Source organism: Anser anser (genome assembly GCF_964211835.1).
Source record: "Anser anser genome assembly, chromosome: W".
Lineage (NCBI taxonomy): Eukaryota > Metazoa > Chordata > Aves > Anseriformes > Anatidae > Anser > Anser anser.
Window position 1 is genome coordinate 10,283,821 of NC_139731.1, and position 18,917 is coordinate 10,302,737.

The 18,917-nt window shown below is 48.5% G+C and overlaps 1 protein-coding gene across 10 annotated transcripts in view; it reads left to right on the forward strand.

Annotated features, from left to right (window-relative positions):
- LOC310888747 (ras GTPase-activating protein 1) overlaps positions 1–18,917 on the forward strand; it is a 119,664-nt gene that overhangs the window by 15,029 nt on the left and 85,718 nt on the right. For all 10 annotated transcript variants that reach the window (XR_014576128.1, XR_014576129.1, XM_083815764.1 and 7 more), the window contains one exon: positions 1,533–1,668. Coding sequence is in view for 8 of the 10 variants with exons in the window: in XM_083815764.1 (XP_083671890.1) it covers positions 1,533–1,668 (136 nt within the window). In the remaining 2 variants the exon portion in view is untranslated. The remainder of the gene's footprint in view (positions 1–1,532; positions 1,669–18,917) is intronic.

Here is an 18,917-nt window from a genome sequence, read left to right on the forward strand (position 1 = left end):
TTAGATCCATTACATATGTGAAGAGGTAGCTATTCAAATGAAATTCATTTCTTTGATACTGTTCTTTACAGAATAGACATGCTTTTTGGTTTCATTTGTTGACTGCAGAGTGTATATTTTCCTTATTAGAAGGCAGGTGCTACACTCAAATGTTGTCAGCCTCAAGAATGGCAGTCTTGAAATTGTTTCAAGCAAATGTAGGGATGCATCCACTGGGTCTCACAGACTAGAAGTGTCATTTTCACCAAAGCTTGTTCTTTGACAAGCATGAAAACTAAAATTCTCTTTGGATGTAGTAGTATGCTTTTAGTGAGTTGCAGAGTGATGTAAAATATTGGGAAGGAAAACTTTTCATCTTGTCCTTCAGAGTTCTCTGTGTTTACAGAAATCATATTTACTAGTCCCATGTGTTCTGAAGAAAAGTTTAATTTAAGCTTGTTTAATAATAAAATCTGAAATACTAAATTTCATTTAGAAGCCTAATCTTTGAATAATTTACCTTGCCTTTTATAAGGAATCTAGCAGAAAATATGCGAAGTGTTTTATCCATGCTCTAAGTTACTTTTCCAGATAGCTCTTAACATTCTTAAAGAAGTGCTAAAACTCAGTATTGTTTTCCAGATTCTGAATGGCTGGGAAAGTCCACTTCCTGTTGATGCTGTCAATTTACCTAACTGGTTGTTTCTTTGGTTTGTTTGGTCAAAAATACTAGCTGTTTCAACTTAAGTACTCCTCCCCCTTGTAGAAGTTATTGTGTAATATGAATGTTTTTTAAAACCATTTTTTACCTAAATCAATTATTTCTGTTTTTAGAACTTTTATTGCATAGCAATATGAACAGATAATAATTTGCATTTTTGGTACAAGTGCATTCATGAATCTGTGTACTTAAAAGCAAAAAGTAGTGAGGTGAGCAGTTCTGTAAGAATTCTGTGTTAAACAATTTTTGTAAGCTTTTTTCCTATTAATGAGCTTTTAAACTGAGTAATTATGATCAAGTTGTTATTTTTAGCATGTCTACTAGACTAACTGTAGAAAAGTGACTAATTCTTGAAGGTATTTCAGTATAATTAAGTGCAGTTATTTGTTATACAGTTGTATATACTATATGCAGTTATTTGTTACTATATTGATACTTTGCCAAACTTATGCAGGCCTGTCATATAAGCTGTATGTCGTGCATGGTGGAAGTACTAACGCTGTTACCTCTACTAATGTATGTCATTTGTCCAGGATGCTGGTAATTGCTTCTCTGTTTAATTTAACTTAATTCTGGCTAATTTGCTTGTTTTTTTGTGAATCTGTGCCTCTTTTACAGTCTTCAAAGACTTCTATCATGTGATGTTTATCAGCAACTTCTGATTATCTAATGATTAGTTAAAGGGTGTGCATAATATTGCATTTTATTGAATGTAGACTGCTTTAAAAACTCACCATTATCCTAATTTTAAAAATCCACACAAAAAAAAAAAGCCCAACAATTTGTAGCAAAAGACTTTCTTCTGTCAAGTTTCCTTTTTCCATATTAACAGAATTATTGCCATGTGTGGAGACTATTACATTGGTGGACGTCGCTTTGCTTCACTCTCGGACCTAATCGGTTATTACAGTCATGTGTCTTGTTTGCTGAAGGGGGAAAAACTATTCTTTCCAGTAGCACCTCCAGAGGCAAGTAGTAAAAATTTTAAACGTTTACTTGAATGTTAATATCATTTATCTTGCATTTGACATTCATAATTTTATGTGGGGGAAAAAAGCATTGTAGAAAGCTTGTCCAAGTTCTAGAGTTGTCTCAGTGTATGGTGAGGTATAACAAATATATAAATGCATTCTTACTGATACAAAATAATTACAAAAAAATGCTTTATAATGAAAGTCTAATGACAAAGCTAGATATCTGGTACTTTAGTTATCTCCAGATGTAATTATAGCGTTGTGTGTAAACTCAGATAAACAAGAAAATGTGCAATCTTTGGCTAGTAAAGAGCACTGTTGTAATGTAGCTAACCCCTACACTGGGTTTTACACCGACTTAATAGAGTATTTCAAAATAATTCCCATTTTGTGATATTCTTGATGAGGTGATCAGCTCTGGTGCCAGCACAATCCTTAGTGTGGAGCAGGGGGATCATGGTGTACAGGGTGTGTGTGCGTGCGTGTGTGTTCCTGAACTGGGGAAATCCCAGGGGAGCAACAGCAACTCCTGTGAGACTGGCTGATGAGGCATGGGCAGGGCCAGGAGCAATGGTGAGAGACTTAAATGTGGTGTAACTGTAACTAGCAGTCATTTGCTGAGGTGATCGGCTCCAGTGCCAGCAAGATCTGCAGTAGAGCAGGGGATTGTGGTGTACGGGGCGGGGGGAGGGGAGGTTCCTGAGTTGGGGAAATCCCAGGTGAGTGTAGAAACCTGCCAGGAGCCAGCAGCTCTTGTGAGAGTGGCTGATGAGGCTTGGGTGAGGCCAAGAGAAAAGGAAGCCAAATGCGACTTGCATAAAAGGCAGCCCTAGGGAGCACTAGTGACCAGGTCAGAGTGTAGCACTCAAGGCAGGGCACAGGAGTGTGTGCAGGGAGGGTACAGTCACTGCCAGTTCAAACAGCAGTTCTAACCAGCTCACAAGGAGATCCAGTCATGGTATCCACCTAGCAGAAAGCTATGTTCTTTGTGTTCCCTGTGCCATCTCCAGCCACAGGAACAACTGACACAGCTACCCAGACAGAGTTCCTAAGGGAACATGCAGCTATCTAGATCTCAGGCTGAAGGGTGTGCCCAAATTTTCTGCTGCTATCTGGTGGCAGCAGTGAGTGTACCTGTAGGAGGTGCACCCAGGTAGAAGAACTGCTCAGCCTGGTGACAGAGCTTCAGGAAGATGTGGGCAGGCTGAGGAGCATTAGTGAGTCTGAGAAGGAGATTGGTGGAATCATTGTGGTGGTTTTACCCTGCTGGGCAGCTCAACTCCACCACAATCACTCTCACTCCCCTTCCTCAAAAGAAGAGGGGGAGAAGAAAATACTACGGAAAGAAAAAGGCTCACAGGTTGAGATAAGGATAATTTAATTAAAGGGAAAAGAAAGAGGGGAGGGGGAAAAAAAACCAAAGGCTGTGCGGAAGCAAAGGGGGGGGGAATATTCTTCATATCAACAAGTGATGTTCGGCCACATCTGGGGAAACAGGATCTCAGTATGTGTAGCAGTTGTTTGGGAGGACAGATGTCTTCATAACAAGAGGACCCCCCCCCCCCCTTCTCATTCCTCTTCCCCACCTTTTATTGCTGAGTGTGACATCATATGGTATGGAATATCCCTTTGGTTGGTTTAGGTCAGCTGCCCTGGTGATGTCCCCTCCCCACCTTTTGCCCACCCCCAGCATACTGGCTCTTGGGGGGGCTTGGAGGGAGTCTTGATCCTGTGCCAGTATTGCTCAGCAATAGACAAAACACTGGTGTGATACCAGGGCTGTTCCAGCTACAAGTGCAGAGCACAGCACTGTGTGGGCTGCTGCAGGGAAAGGTAACTCCATCCTAGCCAGACCCAGTACAATCATACTCTGTCATCCCTGGGACAGATGCTTCAGCCAGCCACAGCACAAGAAATGAAGTATCCCCTACCCTCTCCCACCAGAGAGAAGGAGGGGAATTAAGAGATGGGGGAATGGAAGGAGGCTTCTGCTCAGGACAGCAGGTGAATCCCCTCCCTGCCTACCTCACCTTCCCAGGTGCCCTTGTACAACAGGTATGAGGCTCTGGAACTTGATGGACAGGCAAATGATGATGTGATGTGAACAAAGGTCCATCTAGGTTAGAGGGGTCACCTAGGGCAAGTCAGCCTACCCCATGGTTCAAGACCACCTCTGTCAAGGAGAAAAAAAGAAAGGCAATTGTCATTGGTGACTCCATTCTGAGGGGAACAGAGGGCCTGATATGCTGATCAGACCCAACCTGTTGGGAAGTCTGCTGCCTCCCTAGGGCCTGGGTAAAAGACGTTACTAGAAAACTCACTAGCCTGGTATAGCCCTTTGATTATTACCTGTATTGGGTTTACATGGCAAGGTTTTAGTAGCAGGGGGGCTGCTAGGGTGGTCTCTGTAATAAGAGTCCAGAAGCTGCCCCATGTTAGATAAGGACCAGTTTCAGACAGCTCCACAAGGGACCTGTCACTGGCCAGAGCTGAGCCAATAAGCAAGGTTGTTTGTGCCTCTGAGAGCATATTTAAGAAAGGGGAAAAAACTGCTACATAACAGCAGCTGGGTAAGTGAGGAGTGAGAACCAGCCTTGCAGACAAGAAGGTCAGTGAAGAAGGAGGGGGGAGGAGGTGCTCCAAATTAACTCTGTCCTAACTGGAACCAGGACAGATATCCACCCCTTATTCCATACCATTTATGTCATGCTCAGGTTACACTCTTTCCAATACATTCTAATTAATCACCATTTTCATCTATGGTATATAGCAATCATGGTAGTGATGACATACAGTATTATATAATAATTAACATACTACAATTCAACTCATGGGCTATTCTCACCCAGTATCAAATCCCCTTGAGGTACACACCGGACCTCCCCATTCTTTTGCATTACCCACCAAGTGCATCCAGGTCCCTGAGCAAAAGCAATTCCACGAATGGGTTTGCCTTTTCCTGAGGCAGGAGTAGCCCAGACTGTTTTACCCAGCATGTTTCTTACGTGCAGTACAGGAACTTTATCCCCTTCTACAGTGCGTAACAGGTTTGATTGGGCAGGTCCAGCTCGGTTGGCAGATCCCCTGGTATTGACTAACCAGGTGGCCTTTGCCAAATGCGTATCCCAGTTTTTGAATGTCCCAGCACCCATTGCTTTCAGTGTAGTCTTCAACAGTCCATTGTATCGTTCAACTTTTCCAGAGGCTGGTGCATGATAGGGGATGTGATACACCCACTCAATACCTTGTTCTTTGGCCCAAGTGTCTATAAGGTTGTTTCGGAAATGAGTCCCGTTGTCTGACTCAATTCTCTCTGGGGTGCCATGTCGCCATAGGACTTGCTTTTCAAGGCCCAGGATAGTGTTCCGGGCGGTGGCATGGGGCACAGGATATGTTTCCAGCCATCTGGTGGTGGCTTCCACCATTGTAAGTACGTGGCGCTTGCCGTTGCGGGTTTGAGGGAGTGTGATGTAATCAATCTGCCAGGCCTCTCCATATTTATATTTCAGCCATCGTCCTCCATACCAAAGAGGCTTTGACCGTTTGGCTTGCTTGATTGCAGCACATGTTTCACAGTCATGAATAACCTGTGCTATAGTGTCCATGGTCAGGTCCAGCCCTCGATCACGAGCCCATCTGTAGGTTGCATCTCTACCTTGATGGCCTGAGGTGTCATGGGCCCATCGGGCTATAAATAATTCACCTTTATGTTGCCAGTCCAGGTCCACCTGAGCCACTTCAATCTTAGCAGCCTGATCCACCTGCTGGTTGTTCTGATGTTCTTCAGTAGCCCGATTCTTGGGCACATGAGCATCTACATGGCGTACCTTTACAACCAGGTTCTCTACCCGGGCAGCAATATCTTGCCACAATGCCGCAGCCCAGATGGGCTTGCCCCTGCGCTGCCAGTTGTTCTGCTTCCATTGCTGTAACCACCCCCACAGGGCATTTGCTACCATCCATGAATCAGTATAGAGATAAAGAACTGGCCACTTTTCTCGTTCAGCAATATCTAAAGCCAGCTGAATGGCTTTTACTTCTGCAAACTGACTCGATTCACCTTCTCCCTCAGCAGCTTCTGCAACTCGTCGTGTAGGACTCCATACAGCAGCTTTCCATCTCCGATGCTTTCCCACAATACGACAGGACCCGTCAGTGAACAAGGCATATTTCTTCTCATTTTCCAGTAGCTTGTTGTACAGTGGGGCTTCTTCAGCACGAACCACCTTCTCCTCTGATGATATCCCAAAGTATTTGCCTTCTGGCCAGTCCATAATCACCTCCAAGATTCCTGGGCGACTGGGGTTTCCTATTCGAGCCCGCTGAGTAATCAGTGCAACCCACTTGCTCCATGTAGCATCAGTTGCATGATGTGTAGAGGGGACCCTTCCTTTGAACATCCAGCCTAGTACCGGCAGTCGGGGTGCCAGGAGGAGCTGCGCTTCAGTACCGACCACTTCCGAAGCAGATCGAACTCCTTCATATGCTGCCAATATCTCCTTTTCAGTTGGAGTATAGCGGGCCTCAGGTCCACTGTATCCCCGACTCCAAAACCCCAGGGGTCGACCTCGAGTTTCCCCAGGTTCTTTCTGCCAGAGGCTCCAGGTGGGACCATTCTCCCCGGCTGCGGTGTAGAGCATGTTCTTTACATCTGGTCCTGTTCGGACTGGCCCGAGGGCTACTGCATGAACTATTTCCTGCTTAATTTGTTCAAAGGCTTGTCGTTGCTCAGGGCCCCATTCAAAAGCATTCTTCTTACGGGTTACTTGGTAGAGCGGGTTTACAATCAGACTGTAATTTGGAATATGCATTCTCCAAAACCCCACGACACCTAGGAAAGTTTGTGTTTCTTTTTTGCTAGTTGGTGGAGACATAGCTGTTATTTTGTTGATCACATCCATTGGGATTTGACGACGTCCATCTTGCCATTTTATTCCTAAAAACTGGATCTCTCGTGCAGGTCCTTTAACTTTATTCTGTTTTATGGCAAAACCGGCCTTCAGAAGGATTTGGACTATTTTCTTCCCTTTCTCGAAAACTTCTTCTGCAGTGTCACCCCACACAATGATGTCATCGATGTACTGCAGGTGTTCAGGAGCTTCCCCCTGCTCCAGCGCAGACTGGATCAGTCCATGGCAAATGGTAGGGCTGTGTTTCCACCCCTGGGGCAGCCGATTCCAAGTATATTGGACTCCCCTCCAAGTGAAAGCAAACTGTGGCCTGCACTGTGCTGCTAGAGGGATGGAGAAAAATGCATTAGCGATATCAATTGTGGCATACCACTTGGCTGCCTTTGATTCCAGTTCATACTGGAGTTCTAGCATGTCCGGCACTGCAGCACTCAGTGGTGGCGTGACTTCGTTCAGGCCACGATAGTCCACTGTTAGTCTCCACTCACCATTAGACTTTTGCACTGGCCATATAGGACTATTAAAAGGTGAATGAGTCTTGCTGATCACTCCTTGGCTCTCCAGTTGACGAATTAGCTTATGGATGGGACTCAGGGAGTCTCGGTTGGTGCGATATTGCCGCCGGTGCACAGTTGTGGTAGCGATCGGCACTTGCTGTTCTTCAACCCTCAGCAACCCCACAACAGAAGGGTCCTCTGAGAGACCAGGCAAGGTAGACAACTGTTTAATGTCCTCTGTCTCTAAGGCAGCTATGCCAAAAGCCCAGCGGAACCCTTTTGGGTCCTTGAAATATCCTCTTCTAAGATAGTCTATGCCAAGGATGCACGGAGCATCCGGGCCAGTCACAATACGGTGCTTTTGCCACTCATTACCGGTTAGACTCACTTCAGCCTCCAATACAGTTAACTGCTGGGATCCCCCCGTCACCCCATAAATACAGATGGGCTCTGGCCCTTTATAGCTTGATGGCATTAGAGTACATTGTGCACCGGTGTCTACTAAAGCCTTATACTTCTGTGCGTCTGACGTGCCAGGCCATCGAATCCACACAGTCCAATAAACTCGATTGTCCCTTTCCTCCCCCTGGCTGGAGGCAGGGCCCCTCTAGTCCTGGTCAGAATCTTCGTTTCTGTGTTTAAAGGACTGCCTGCTGGAAGTTGGAGCAGCAAACTTTTCAGAGAACTCCTTTTTCCCAATTGTTTTCCTTTGCAATTCACGTACCCGTGCCTCCAGGGTCGCAGTAGACTTTCCATCCCATTTTCTCATGTCCTCTCCATGGTCACGTAGGTAAAACCACAGGGTGGCGCGGTGTGTGTGCCCACCATATTGTCTTCCTTGCATAGATGAACGTTTACCCCTAATAGCTGAGACACTGGTTTGTACAGGTGGGGAGGAAAATAATCTCTCTTCAAGTTGGTGGATCTTTTCAGAAAGTTTCTCCAAAGCATTCTCTTTTAGCTGGTGGACACTGGTTCGTTCAGGTGGAGGGGAAGATAAATTCTCTTTAAGTTGGTGGACCTCTTCAGAGAGTTTCTCCACAGCTGAGACACAGGCCTGTAGGGAAGAGGAGAGATTTCCTTCGTACTGCCGGAGTATTTTAGTCACTTCATTCACTGGGGGATTCTCCTCCGCTTTCCAGGCTAGTATTGCCAATGAGCTGGCATATGATGATGGTGCACTCTGTACAAACTTCCGCCACATGGGTCGTGTACACCGGACTGCATCTGGATCTGCGGATGTTTGTGCGTCGTCTAGGTCCTTATAAATTACTTCCCGTACGGCCAATTCCCTCAGGTACTGAATTCCCTTCTCCATGGTGGTCCATTTGCCTGGTAGACATACAAGTTCTTCCTTGAAGGGATACCTTTCCTGCACAGCTGACAGGAGACGCCTCCAGAGGCTGCGAGATCGTGCTCCATCTCCAATTGCTTTGTCAATACATGCGTCCCTAGCAAGGGATCCCAGCCGCCTGGCTTCCTTGCCCTCTAATTCCACATAATTGGCTCCCGTGTCCCAGCACCGGAGCAGCCAGGTGACAAGCTGCTCGCCTATACAGCGACCAAAATCTTTTCGCACATCTCGTAGCTCACGCTGGTATAGAGTCCGGGTAGTTACTGTTGATTTTTCGACATCCTCATCTTCAGTCTCCTGCACCTTTGATGGCCCAGCCTCGTCTTCACTATGCCCAGACTTAGCAGAAGACTGTCTGCGTTCTAAACGACCTGAGCCTCTATACCATTTCTTCACCTTGTCTACAGGGGCAACTTGCACTGCTACAGCTCGTTTCTCTAACCCAGACACAGGGTCTGCCACAGGGGTTGGAATACCCTCTGCGGGGTCAACTTGCACTGCTACAGCTCGTTTCTCTGACCCAGACACAGGAGTGGGAGCGGCTGCAGGGGCTGGAGCGGCTGCAGGGGCTGGAGCGGCTGCAGGGGCTGGAGCGGCTGCAGGGGCTGGAGCGGCTGCAGGGGCTGGAGCGGCTGCAGGAGCTGGAACTGGAGCGGCTGCAGGAGCTGGAACTGGAGCGGCTGCAGGGGCTGGAGCGGCTGCAGGAGCTGGAGCTGGAGCGGCTGCAGGGGCTGGAGCGGCTGCAGGAGCTGGAGCGGCTGCAGGAGCTGGAACTGGAGCGGCTGCTGGAGCCGGAGCGGCTGCAGGGGCTGGAGCCGGAGCGGCTGCAGGAGCTGGAGCTAGGTTGCTAGTAGCATCAATTGCAGCTCGATAGGCACAAGCCAGACCCCAGCACGCTACAGTGATTTGTGTCACTTTGGAACTGCCAGAGTCATGACACCTTTTTTTCAAGCATTCTGCCAGCTTTTTAGGATTTTGCAGTTGTTCAGGGGTGAATGTCCAAAACACTGGAGGTGACCACTGCTCTAGAAACCTGCCCATATCCTCCCACACTCCCTGCCACTCGCAACTATCCCGCCTCAAGACAGATCTCCGGGTGAGATTCCTAAGTAGTTGTTTAACCCTCAACAAAACCTGAAGCGCATTCAGGAGACATAACAACAAGAGCAGGCTGGTCTGAGTATCCCAAGGATATTCAACATCTCGGAGAACCACCGTAACTAGCTCGGGGGATAAGAGGGTGGTGGCGAAGGAGAAAGGGAGAGTGAACAGGTAGGGAAACATGTCTTCCCCTGTCCCCTTCACAGATTGGCTCCCTAACGAAAACAGGCAATAGGTGTAATTGCTAATAGTTTCCGAGATATGGGTTCCAAAGTATAGAGTCGACGTCAGTGCTGAGTACAAATACCAGGTGTCCTGGTTCCAGTTAGGACAGAGTTAAGTAGCTCATAGTAGCTGGTAGGGTGCTATGTTTTGGATTAGGATGAGAAGAGCGCTGATAACATGCTGATGTTTTAATTGTTGCAGAGCAGTGTTTACACCAGGCCAAGGACTTTTCGGCTTCTTGCTCTGTCCTGCCAGCGAGCAGGCTGGGGGTGCAGCAGGAGCTGGGAGGGGACAGACCCAGGACAGCTGACCCAAACTGGCCAAAGGGGTATTCCATACCATCTGACGTCATGCTAAACAATATATAGGGGTGGCTGGCCGGGGTGGGGGGGCCGGCTGCTCGGGAATAGGCTGGGCATCGGTCAGCGGGTGGTGAGCAATTGCATTGTGCATCACTTGTTTTCTTACACATTATTATTGTTAATACTATTACCATTATCACTATTATTATTATTATTGTTATTATTATTTTCCTGTCTTAATAAACCGTCTTTATCTCAACTCACAGGCTTCACTTTCCCGTTTCTCTCCCCCCATCCCAGAGAGGGAGGGGGGAGGGTGAGCGAACGGCTGTGTGGTGTTTAGCTGCCAGCCGGGTTAAACCACAACACCAGGTTAAAGTCGTGACCAGATATTTCATCATTTCATAAGCCATTGTTACACCGCACAGTACCATAACAATCTTAAACCAGGGCCCAGAAAGGATAAACAGTGCAACAGGGAGCACATACAGAAAGTAACGCACTATAAAACTCAATTTGGAAAACAGGCACAGCAGACTGGAGATTAAGGCAATCAACATCGTGACTAGCAACTATTAAGCAGGTCCAATACTTATACCAATTTTAGTTTAACACACTCTGGTCAAATTTGTCGATATCTCAACCCTTCGAGCCCCATGTTGGGCGCCAAAAGGGCTGTTGTGGTTTAACCCGGCCGGCAGCTAAGCACCACACAGCCGTTCGCTCACCCTCCCCCCTCCCTCTCTGGGATGGGGGAGAGAAACGGGAAAGTGAAGCCGGTGAGTTGAGATAAAGACAGTTTATTAAGACAGGAATATAATAATAACAATAATAGTAATAATAGTGATAATGATAATAGTATTAATAATAATAATGTGTAAGAAACAAGTGATGCACAATGCAATTGCTCACCACCCGCTGACCGATGCCCAGCCTATCCCCGAGCAGCCCGGCCCCCCACCCTGGCCAGCCACCCCTATATATTGTTTAGCATGACGTCAGATGGTATGGAATACCCCTTTGGCCAGTTTGGGTCAGCTGTCCTGGGTCTGTCCCCTCCCAGCTCCTGCTGCACCCCCAGCCTGCTCGCTGGCAGGACAGAGCGAGAAGCCGAAAAGTCCTTGGCTTGGTGTAAACAATGCTCTGCAACAATTAAAACATCAGCATGTTATCAGCGCTCCTCTCATCCTAATCCAAAACATAGCACCCTACCAGCTACTATGAGGGAAAATTAACTCTGTCCTAACTGGAACCAGGACAAAGGATCATCCTGTCCATAATTTTACCAGGCACTGACGTGAGACTGACAGGCCTGTAATTGCTAGGGTCTTCTTTCTTGCCCTTCTTGAAAACTGGCACAACGTTTGCCAGCTTCCAGTCTACTGGGACCTCTCCAGATTCCCAAGATCGTTGAAAAATAATTGAGAGAGGTCCCATGATGATGTCAGCTAGCTCTTTAAGCACCCTGGGATGAATCCCATCCCGACCCATGGACTTGTATGGGTCCAGGTGGAACAGCAAATCCCGCACACGTTCAGGGTCGGTTAGGAGTTTGTCATCCCCACTGTCAGGGTCCTCCAGCTCAGGGCACCCAGGGTCCCGAAGCCCATCATCAGTGTTCAAGACAGAGGCGAAGAAGGCATTAAACATCTCTGCTTTGCCTATGTCCTTGTCTGTGAGGAGACCCTCCCCATCTAGTAGCGGACTTATGTTTTCTTTGGTTCTCCTTTTTCTGTTCACCTATCTAAAAAAAACCTTTTTTATTATCTCCCACAGACATGGCCAGCTTCACCTCTAGTTGGACTTTAGCCACACGAATTTTCTCCCTACAAACACGAACAGCATCCCTGTATTCTTTCCTTGTCGCCTTACTCTCCTTGTAGCAGCCGTACACTTTATTTTTTCGCCTAAGCTCCAGTAGAAGTTCCCTGGTCAGCCAGGCTGGCCTTCTGCTCCGCTTGCCTGACTTCCGATTTTTTGGAATTGCCTGATTATGTTCTTTTAGGAGGCAGTGCTTAAAGACTGACCAGCACTGATGGACGCTAGTGCCTTCAAAGTATGCTGGAAAGAAAAAAAAAAAAAACGCAACAAAACACGGGTTGAGATGAGGATAATTTAATTAAAAGGCAAAGAAAAAGGGAAAAACAAGCAAAGGCTAAAGGCTGCATGGAAGCACGAAGAGAGAGAGGAAAAAATTACTCTCTGCATTGCTCCTTGGCAGGAAGTTTCGCCATGGCCCAGGAAGCAGGGCCTCAATATGTGTAGCAGTTGTTTGGGAGGACAGATGTCTTAATAACGAGAGCCCCCACCTCCTTCCCCTTCCCCACCTTTTATTGCTGAGTTTGGCATCATAATGGTATGGAATATCCCTTTGGTCGGTTTAGGTCAGCTGCCCTAGTGATGTCCCCTCCCCACCTCTTCCCCACCCTCAGCCTGCTGGCTCTTGGGGGGGGTTGGAGGGAGTCATGATGCTGTGCCAGTATTGCTCAGCAATAGACAAAACACTGGTGTGATACCAGGGCTGTTCCAGCTACAAGTGCAGAGCACAGCACTGTGTGGGCTGCTGCAGGGAAAGGTAACTCCATCCTAGCCAGACCCAGTACAATCATACTCTGTCATCCCTGGGACAGATGCTTCAGCCAGCCACAGCACAAGAAATGAAGTATCCCCTACCCTCTCCCACCAGAGAGAAGGAGGGGAATTAAGAGATGGGGGAATGGAAGGAGGCTTCTGCTCAGGACAGCAGGTGAATCCCCTCCCTGCCTACCTCACCTTCCCAGGTGCCCTTGTACAACAGGTATGAGGCTCTGGAACTTGATGGACAGGCAAATGATGATGTGATGTGAACAAAGGTCCATCTAGGTTAGAGGGGTCACCTAGGGCAAGTCAGCCTACCCCATGGTTCAAGACCACCTCTGTCAAGGAGAAAAAAAGAAAGGCAATTGTCATTGGTGACTCCATTCTGAGGGGAACAGAGGGCCTGATATGCTGATCAGACCCAACCTGTTGGGAAGTCTGCTGCCTCCCTAGGGCCTGGGTAAAAGACGTTACTAGAAAACTCACTAGCCTGGTATAGCCCTTTGATTATTACCTGTATTGGGTTTACATGGCAAGGTTTTAGTAGCAGGGGGGCTGCTAGGGTGGTCTCTGTAATAAGAGTCCAGAAGCTGCCCCATGTTAGATAAGGACCAGTTTCAGACAGCTCCACAAGGGACCTGTCACTGGCCAGAGCTGAGCCAATAAGCAAGGTTGTTTGTGCCTCTGAGAGCATATTTAAGAAAGGGGAAAAAACTGCTACATAACAGCAGCTGGGTAAGTGAGGAGTGAGAACCAGCCTTGCAGACAAGAAGGTCAGTGAAGAAGGAGGGGGGAGGAGGTGCTCCAAATTAACTCTGTCCTAACTGGAACCAGGACAGATATCCACCCCTTATTCCATACCATTTATGTCATGCTCAGGTTACACTCTTTCCAATACATTCTAATTAATCACCATTTTCATCTATGGTATATAGCAATCATGGTAGTGATGACATACAGTATTATATAATAATTAACATACTACAATTCAACTCATGGGCTATTCTCACCCAGTATCAAATCCCCTTGAGGTACACACCGGACCTCCCCATTCTTTTGCATTACCCACCAAGTGCATCCAGGTCCCTGAGCAAAAGCAATTCCACGAATGGGTTTGCCTTTTCCTGAGGCAGGAGTAGCCCAGACTGTTTTACCCAGCATGTTTCTTACGTGCAGTACAGGAACTTTATCCCCTTCTACAGTGCGTAACAGGTTTGATTGGGCAGGTCCAGCTCGGTTGGCAGATCCCCTGGTATTGACTAACCAGGTGGCCTTTGCCAAATGCGTATCCCAGTTTTTGAATGTCCCAGCACCCATTGCTTTCAGTGTAGTCTTCAACAGTCCATTGTATCGTTCAACTTTTCCAGAGGCTGGTGCATGATAGGGGATGTGATACACCCACTCAATACCTTGTTCTTTGGCCCAAGTGTCTATAAGGTTGTTTCGGAAATGAGTCCCGTTGTCTGACTCAATTCTCTCTGGGGTGCCATGTCGCCATAGGACTTGCTTTTCAAGGCCCAGGATAGTGTTCCGGGCGGTGGCATGGGGCACAGGATATGTTTCCAGCCATCTGGTGGTGGCTTCCACCATTGTAAGTACGTGGCGCTTGCCGTTGCGGGTTTGAGGGAGTGTGATGTAATCAATCTGCCAGGCCTCTCCATATTTATATTTCAGCCATCGTCCTCCATACCAAAGAGGCTTTGACCGTTTGGCTTGCTTGATTGCAGCACATGTTTCACAGTCATGAATAACCTGTGCTATAGTGTCCATGGTCAGGTCCAGCCCTCGATCACGAGCCCATCTGTAGGTTGCATCTCTACCTTGATGGCCTGAGGTGTCATGGGCCCATCGGGCTATAAATAATTCACCTTTATGTTGCCAGTCCAGGTCCACCTGAGCCACTTCAATCTTAGCAGCCTGATCCACCTGCTGGTTGTTCTGATGTTCTTCAGTAGCCCGATTCTTGGGCACATGAGCATCTACATGGCGTACCTTTACAACCAGGTTCTCTACCCGGGCAGCAATATCTTGCCACAATGCCGCAGCCCAGATGGGCTTGCCCCTGCGCTGCCAGTTGTTCTGCTTCCATTGCTGTAACCACCCCCACAGGGCATTTGCTACCATCCATGAATCAGTATAGAGATAAAGAACTGGCCACTTTTCTCGTTCAGCAATATCTAAAGCCAGCTGAATGGCTTTTACTTCTGCAAACTGACTCGATTCACCTTCTCCCTCAGCAGCTTCTGCAACTCGTCGTGTAGGACTCCATACAGCAGCTTTCCATCTCCGATGCTTTCCCACAATACGACAGGACCCGTCAGTGAACAAGGCATATTTCTTCTCATTTTCCGGTAGCTTGTTGTACAGTGGGGCTTCTTCAGCACGAACCACCTTCTCCTCTGATGATATCCCAAAGTATTTGCCTTCTGGCCAGTCCATAATCACCTCCAAGATTCCTGGGCGACTGGGGTTTCCTATTCGAGCCCGCTGAGTAATCAGTGCAACCCACTTGCTCCATGTAGCATCAGTTGCATGATGTGTAGAGGGGACCCTTCCTTTGAACATCCAGCCTAGTACCGGCAGTCGGGGTGCCAGGAGGAGCTGCGCTTCAGTACCGACCACTTCCGAAGCAGATCGAACTCCTTCATATGCTGCCAATATCTCCTTTTCAGTTGGAGTATAGCGGGCCTCAGGTCCACTGTATCCCCGACTCCAAAACCCCAGGGGTCGACCTCGAGTTTCCCCAGGTTCTTTCTGCCAGAGGCTCCAGGTGGGACCATTCTCCCCGGCTGCGGTGTAGAGCACGTTCTTTACATCTGGTCCTGTTCGGACTGGCCCGAGGGCTACTGCATGAACTATTTCCTGCTTAATTTGTTCAAAGGCTTGTCGTTGCTCAGGGCCCCATTCAAAAGCATTCTTCTTACGGGTTACTTGGTAGAGCGGGTTTACAATCAGACTGTAATTTGGAATATGCATTCTCCAAAACCCCACGACACCTAGGAAAGTTTGTGTTTCTTTTTTGCTAGTTGGTGGAGACATAGCTGTTATTTTGTTGATCACATCCATTGGGATTTGACGACGTCCATCTTGCCATTTTATTCCTAAAAACTGGATCTCTCGTGCAGGTCCTTTAACTTTATTCTGTTTTATGGCAAAACCGGCCTTCAGAAGGATTTGGACTATTTTCTTCCCTTTCTCGAAAACTTCTTCTGCAGTGTCACCCCACACAATGATGTCATCGATGTACTGCAGGTGTTCAGGAGCTTCCCCCTGCTCCAGCGCAGACTGGATCAGTCCATGGCAAATGGTAGGGCTGTGTTTCCACCCCTGGGGCAGCCGATTCCAAGTATATTGGACTCCCCTCCAAGTGAAAGCAAACTGTGGCCTGCACTGTGCTGCTAGAGGGATGGAGAAAAATGCATTAGCGATATCAATTGTGGCATACCACTTGGCTGCCTTTGATTCCAGTTCATACTGGAGTTCTAGCATGTCCGGCACTGCAGCACTCAGTGGTGGCGTGACTTCGTTCAGGCCACGATAGTCCACTGTTAGTCTCCACTCACCATTAGACTTTTGCACTGGCCATATAGGACTATTAAAAGGTGAATGAGTCTTGCTGATCACTCCTTGGCTCTCCAGTTGACGAATTAGCTTATGGATGGGACTCAGGGAGTCTCGGTTGGTGCGATATTGCCGCCGGTGCACAGTTGTGGTAGCGATCGGCACTTGCTGTTCTTCAACCCTCAGCAACCCCACAACAGAAGGGTCCTCTGAGAGACCAGGCAAGGTAGACAACTGTTTAATGTCCTCTGTCTCTAAGGCAGCTATGCCAAAAGCCCAGCGGAACCCTTTTGGGTCCTTGAAATATCCTCTTCTAAGATAGTCTATGCCAAGGATGCACGGAGCATCCGGGCCAGTCACAATACGGTGCTTTTGCCACTCATTACCGGTTAGACTCACTTCAGCCTCCAATACAGTTAACTGCTGGGATCCCCCCGTCACCCCATAAATACAGATGGGCTCTGGCCCTTTATAGCTTGATGGCATTAGAGTACATTGTGCACCGGTGTCTACTAAAGCCTTATACTTCTGTGCGTCTGACGTGCCAGGCCATCGAATCCACACAGTCCAATAAACTCGATTGTCCCTTTCCTCCCCCTGGCTGGAGGCAGGGCCCCTCTAGTCCTGGTCAGAATCTTCGTTTCTGTGTTTAAAGGACTGCCTGCTGGAAGTTGGAGCAGCAAACTTTTCAGAGAACTCCTTTTTCCCAATTGTTTTCCTTTGCAATTCACGTACCCGTGCCTCCAGGGTCGCAGTAGACTTTCCATCCCATTTTCTCATGTCCTCTCCATGGTCACGTAGGTAAAACCACAGGGTGGCGCGGTGTGTGTGCCCACCATATTGTCTTCCTTGCATAGATGAACGTTTACCCCTAATAGCTGAGACACTGGTTTGTACAGGTGGGGAGGAAAATAATCTCTCTTCAAGTTGGTGGATCTTTTCAGAAAGTTTCTCCAAAGCATTCTCTTTTAGCTGGTGGACACTGGTTCGTTCAGGTGGAGGGGAAGATAAATTCTCTTTAAGTTGGTGGACCTCTTCAGAGAGTTTCTCCACAGCTGAGACACAGGCCTGTAGGGAAGAGGAGAGATTTCCTTCGTACTGCCGGAGTATTTTAGTCACTTCATTCACTGGGGGATTCTCCTCCGCTTTCCAGGCTAGTACTGCCAATGAGCTGGCATATGATGATGGTGCACTCTGTACAAACTTCCGCCACATGGGTCGTGTACACCGGACTGCATCTGGATCTGCGGATGTTTGTGCGTCGTCTAGGTCCTTATAAATTACTTCCCGTACGGCCAATTCCCTCAGGTACTGAATTCCCTTCTCCATGGTGGTCCATTTGCCTGGTAGACATACAAGTTCTTCCTTGAAGGGATACCTTTCCTGCACAGCTGACAGGAGACGCCTCCAGAGGCTGCGAGATCGTGCTCCATCTCCAATTGCTTTGTCAATACATGCGTCCCTAGCAAGGGATCCCAGCCGCCTGGCTTCCTTGCCCTCTAATTCCACATAATTGGCTCCCGTGTCCCAGCACCGGAGCAGCCAGGTGACAAGCTGCTCGCCTATACAGCGACCAAAATCTTTTCGCACATCTCGTAGCTCACGCTGGTATAGAGTCCGGGTAGTTACTGTTGATTTTTCGACATCCTCATCTTCAGTCTCCTGCACCTTTGATGGCCCAGCCTCGTCTTCACTATGCCCAGACTTAGCAGAAGACTGTCTGCGTTCTAAACGACCTGAGCCTCTATACCATTTCTTCACCTTGTCTACAGGGGCAACTTGCACTGCTACAGCTCGTTTCTCTAACCCAGACACAGGGTCTGCCACAGGGGTTGGAATACCCTCTGCGGGGTCAACTTGCACTGCTACAGCTCGTTTCTCTGACCCAGACACAGGAGTGGGAGCGGCTGCAGGGGCTGGAGCGGCTGCAGGAGCTGGAGCGGCTGCAGGAGCTGGAGCGGCTGCAGGGGCTGGAGCGGCTGCAGGGGCTGGAGCGGCTGCAGGGGCTGGAGCGGCTGCAGGGGCTGGAGCGGCTGCAGGAGCTGGAGCTGGAGCGGCTGCAGGGGCTGGAGCGGCTGCAGGAGCTGGAACTGGAGCGGCTGCAGGGGCTGGAGCGGCTGCAGGAGCTGGAGCTGGAGCGGCTGCAGGGGCTGGAGCGGCTGCAGGAGCTGGAACTGGAGCGGCTGCTGGAGCCGGAGCGGCTGCAGGGGCTGGAGCCGGAGCGGCTGCAGGGGCTGGAGCCGGAGCGGCTGCAGGGGCTGGAGCCGGAGCGGCTGCAGGAGCTGGAGCTAGGTTGCTAGTAGCATCAATTGCAGCTCGATAGGCACAAGCCAGACCCCAGCACGCTACAGTGATTTGTGTCACTTTGGAACTGCCAGAGTCATGACACCTTTTTTTCAAGCATTCTGCCAGCTTTTTAGGATTTTGCAGTTGTTCAGGGGTGAATGTCCAAAACACTGGAGGTGACCACTGCTCTAGAAACCTGCCCATATCCTCCCACACTCCCTGCCACTCGCAACTATCCCGCCTCAAGACAGATCTCCGGGTGAGATTCCTAAGTAGTTGTTTAACCCTCAACAAAACCTGAAGCGCATTCAGGAGACATAACAACAAGAGCAGGCTGGTCTGAGTATCCCAAGGATATTCAACATCTCGGAGAACCACCGTAACTAGCTCGGGGGATAAGAGGGTGGTGGCGAAGGAGAAAGGGAGAGTG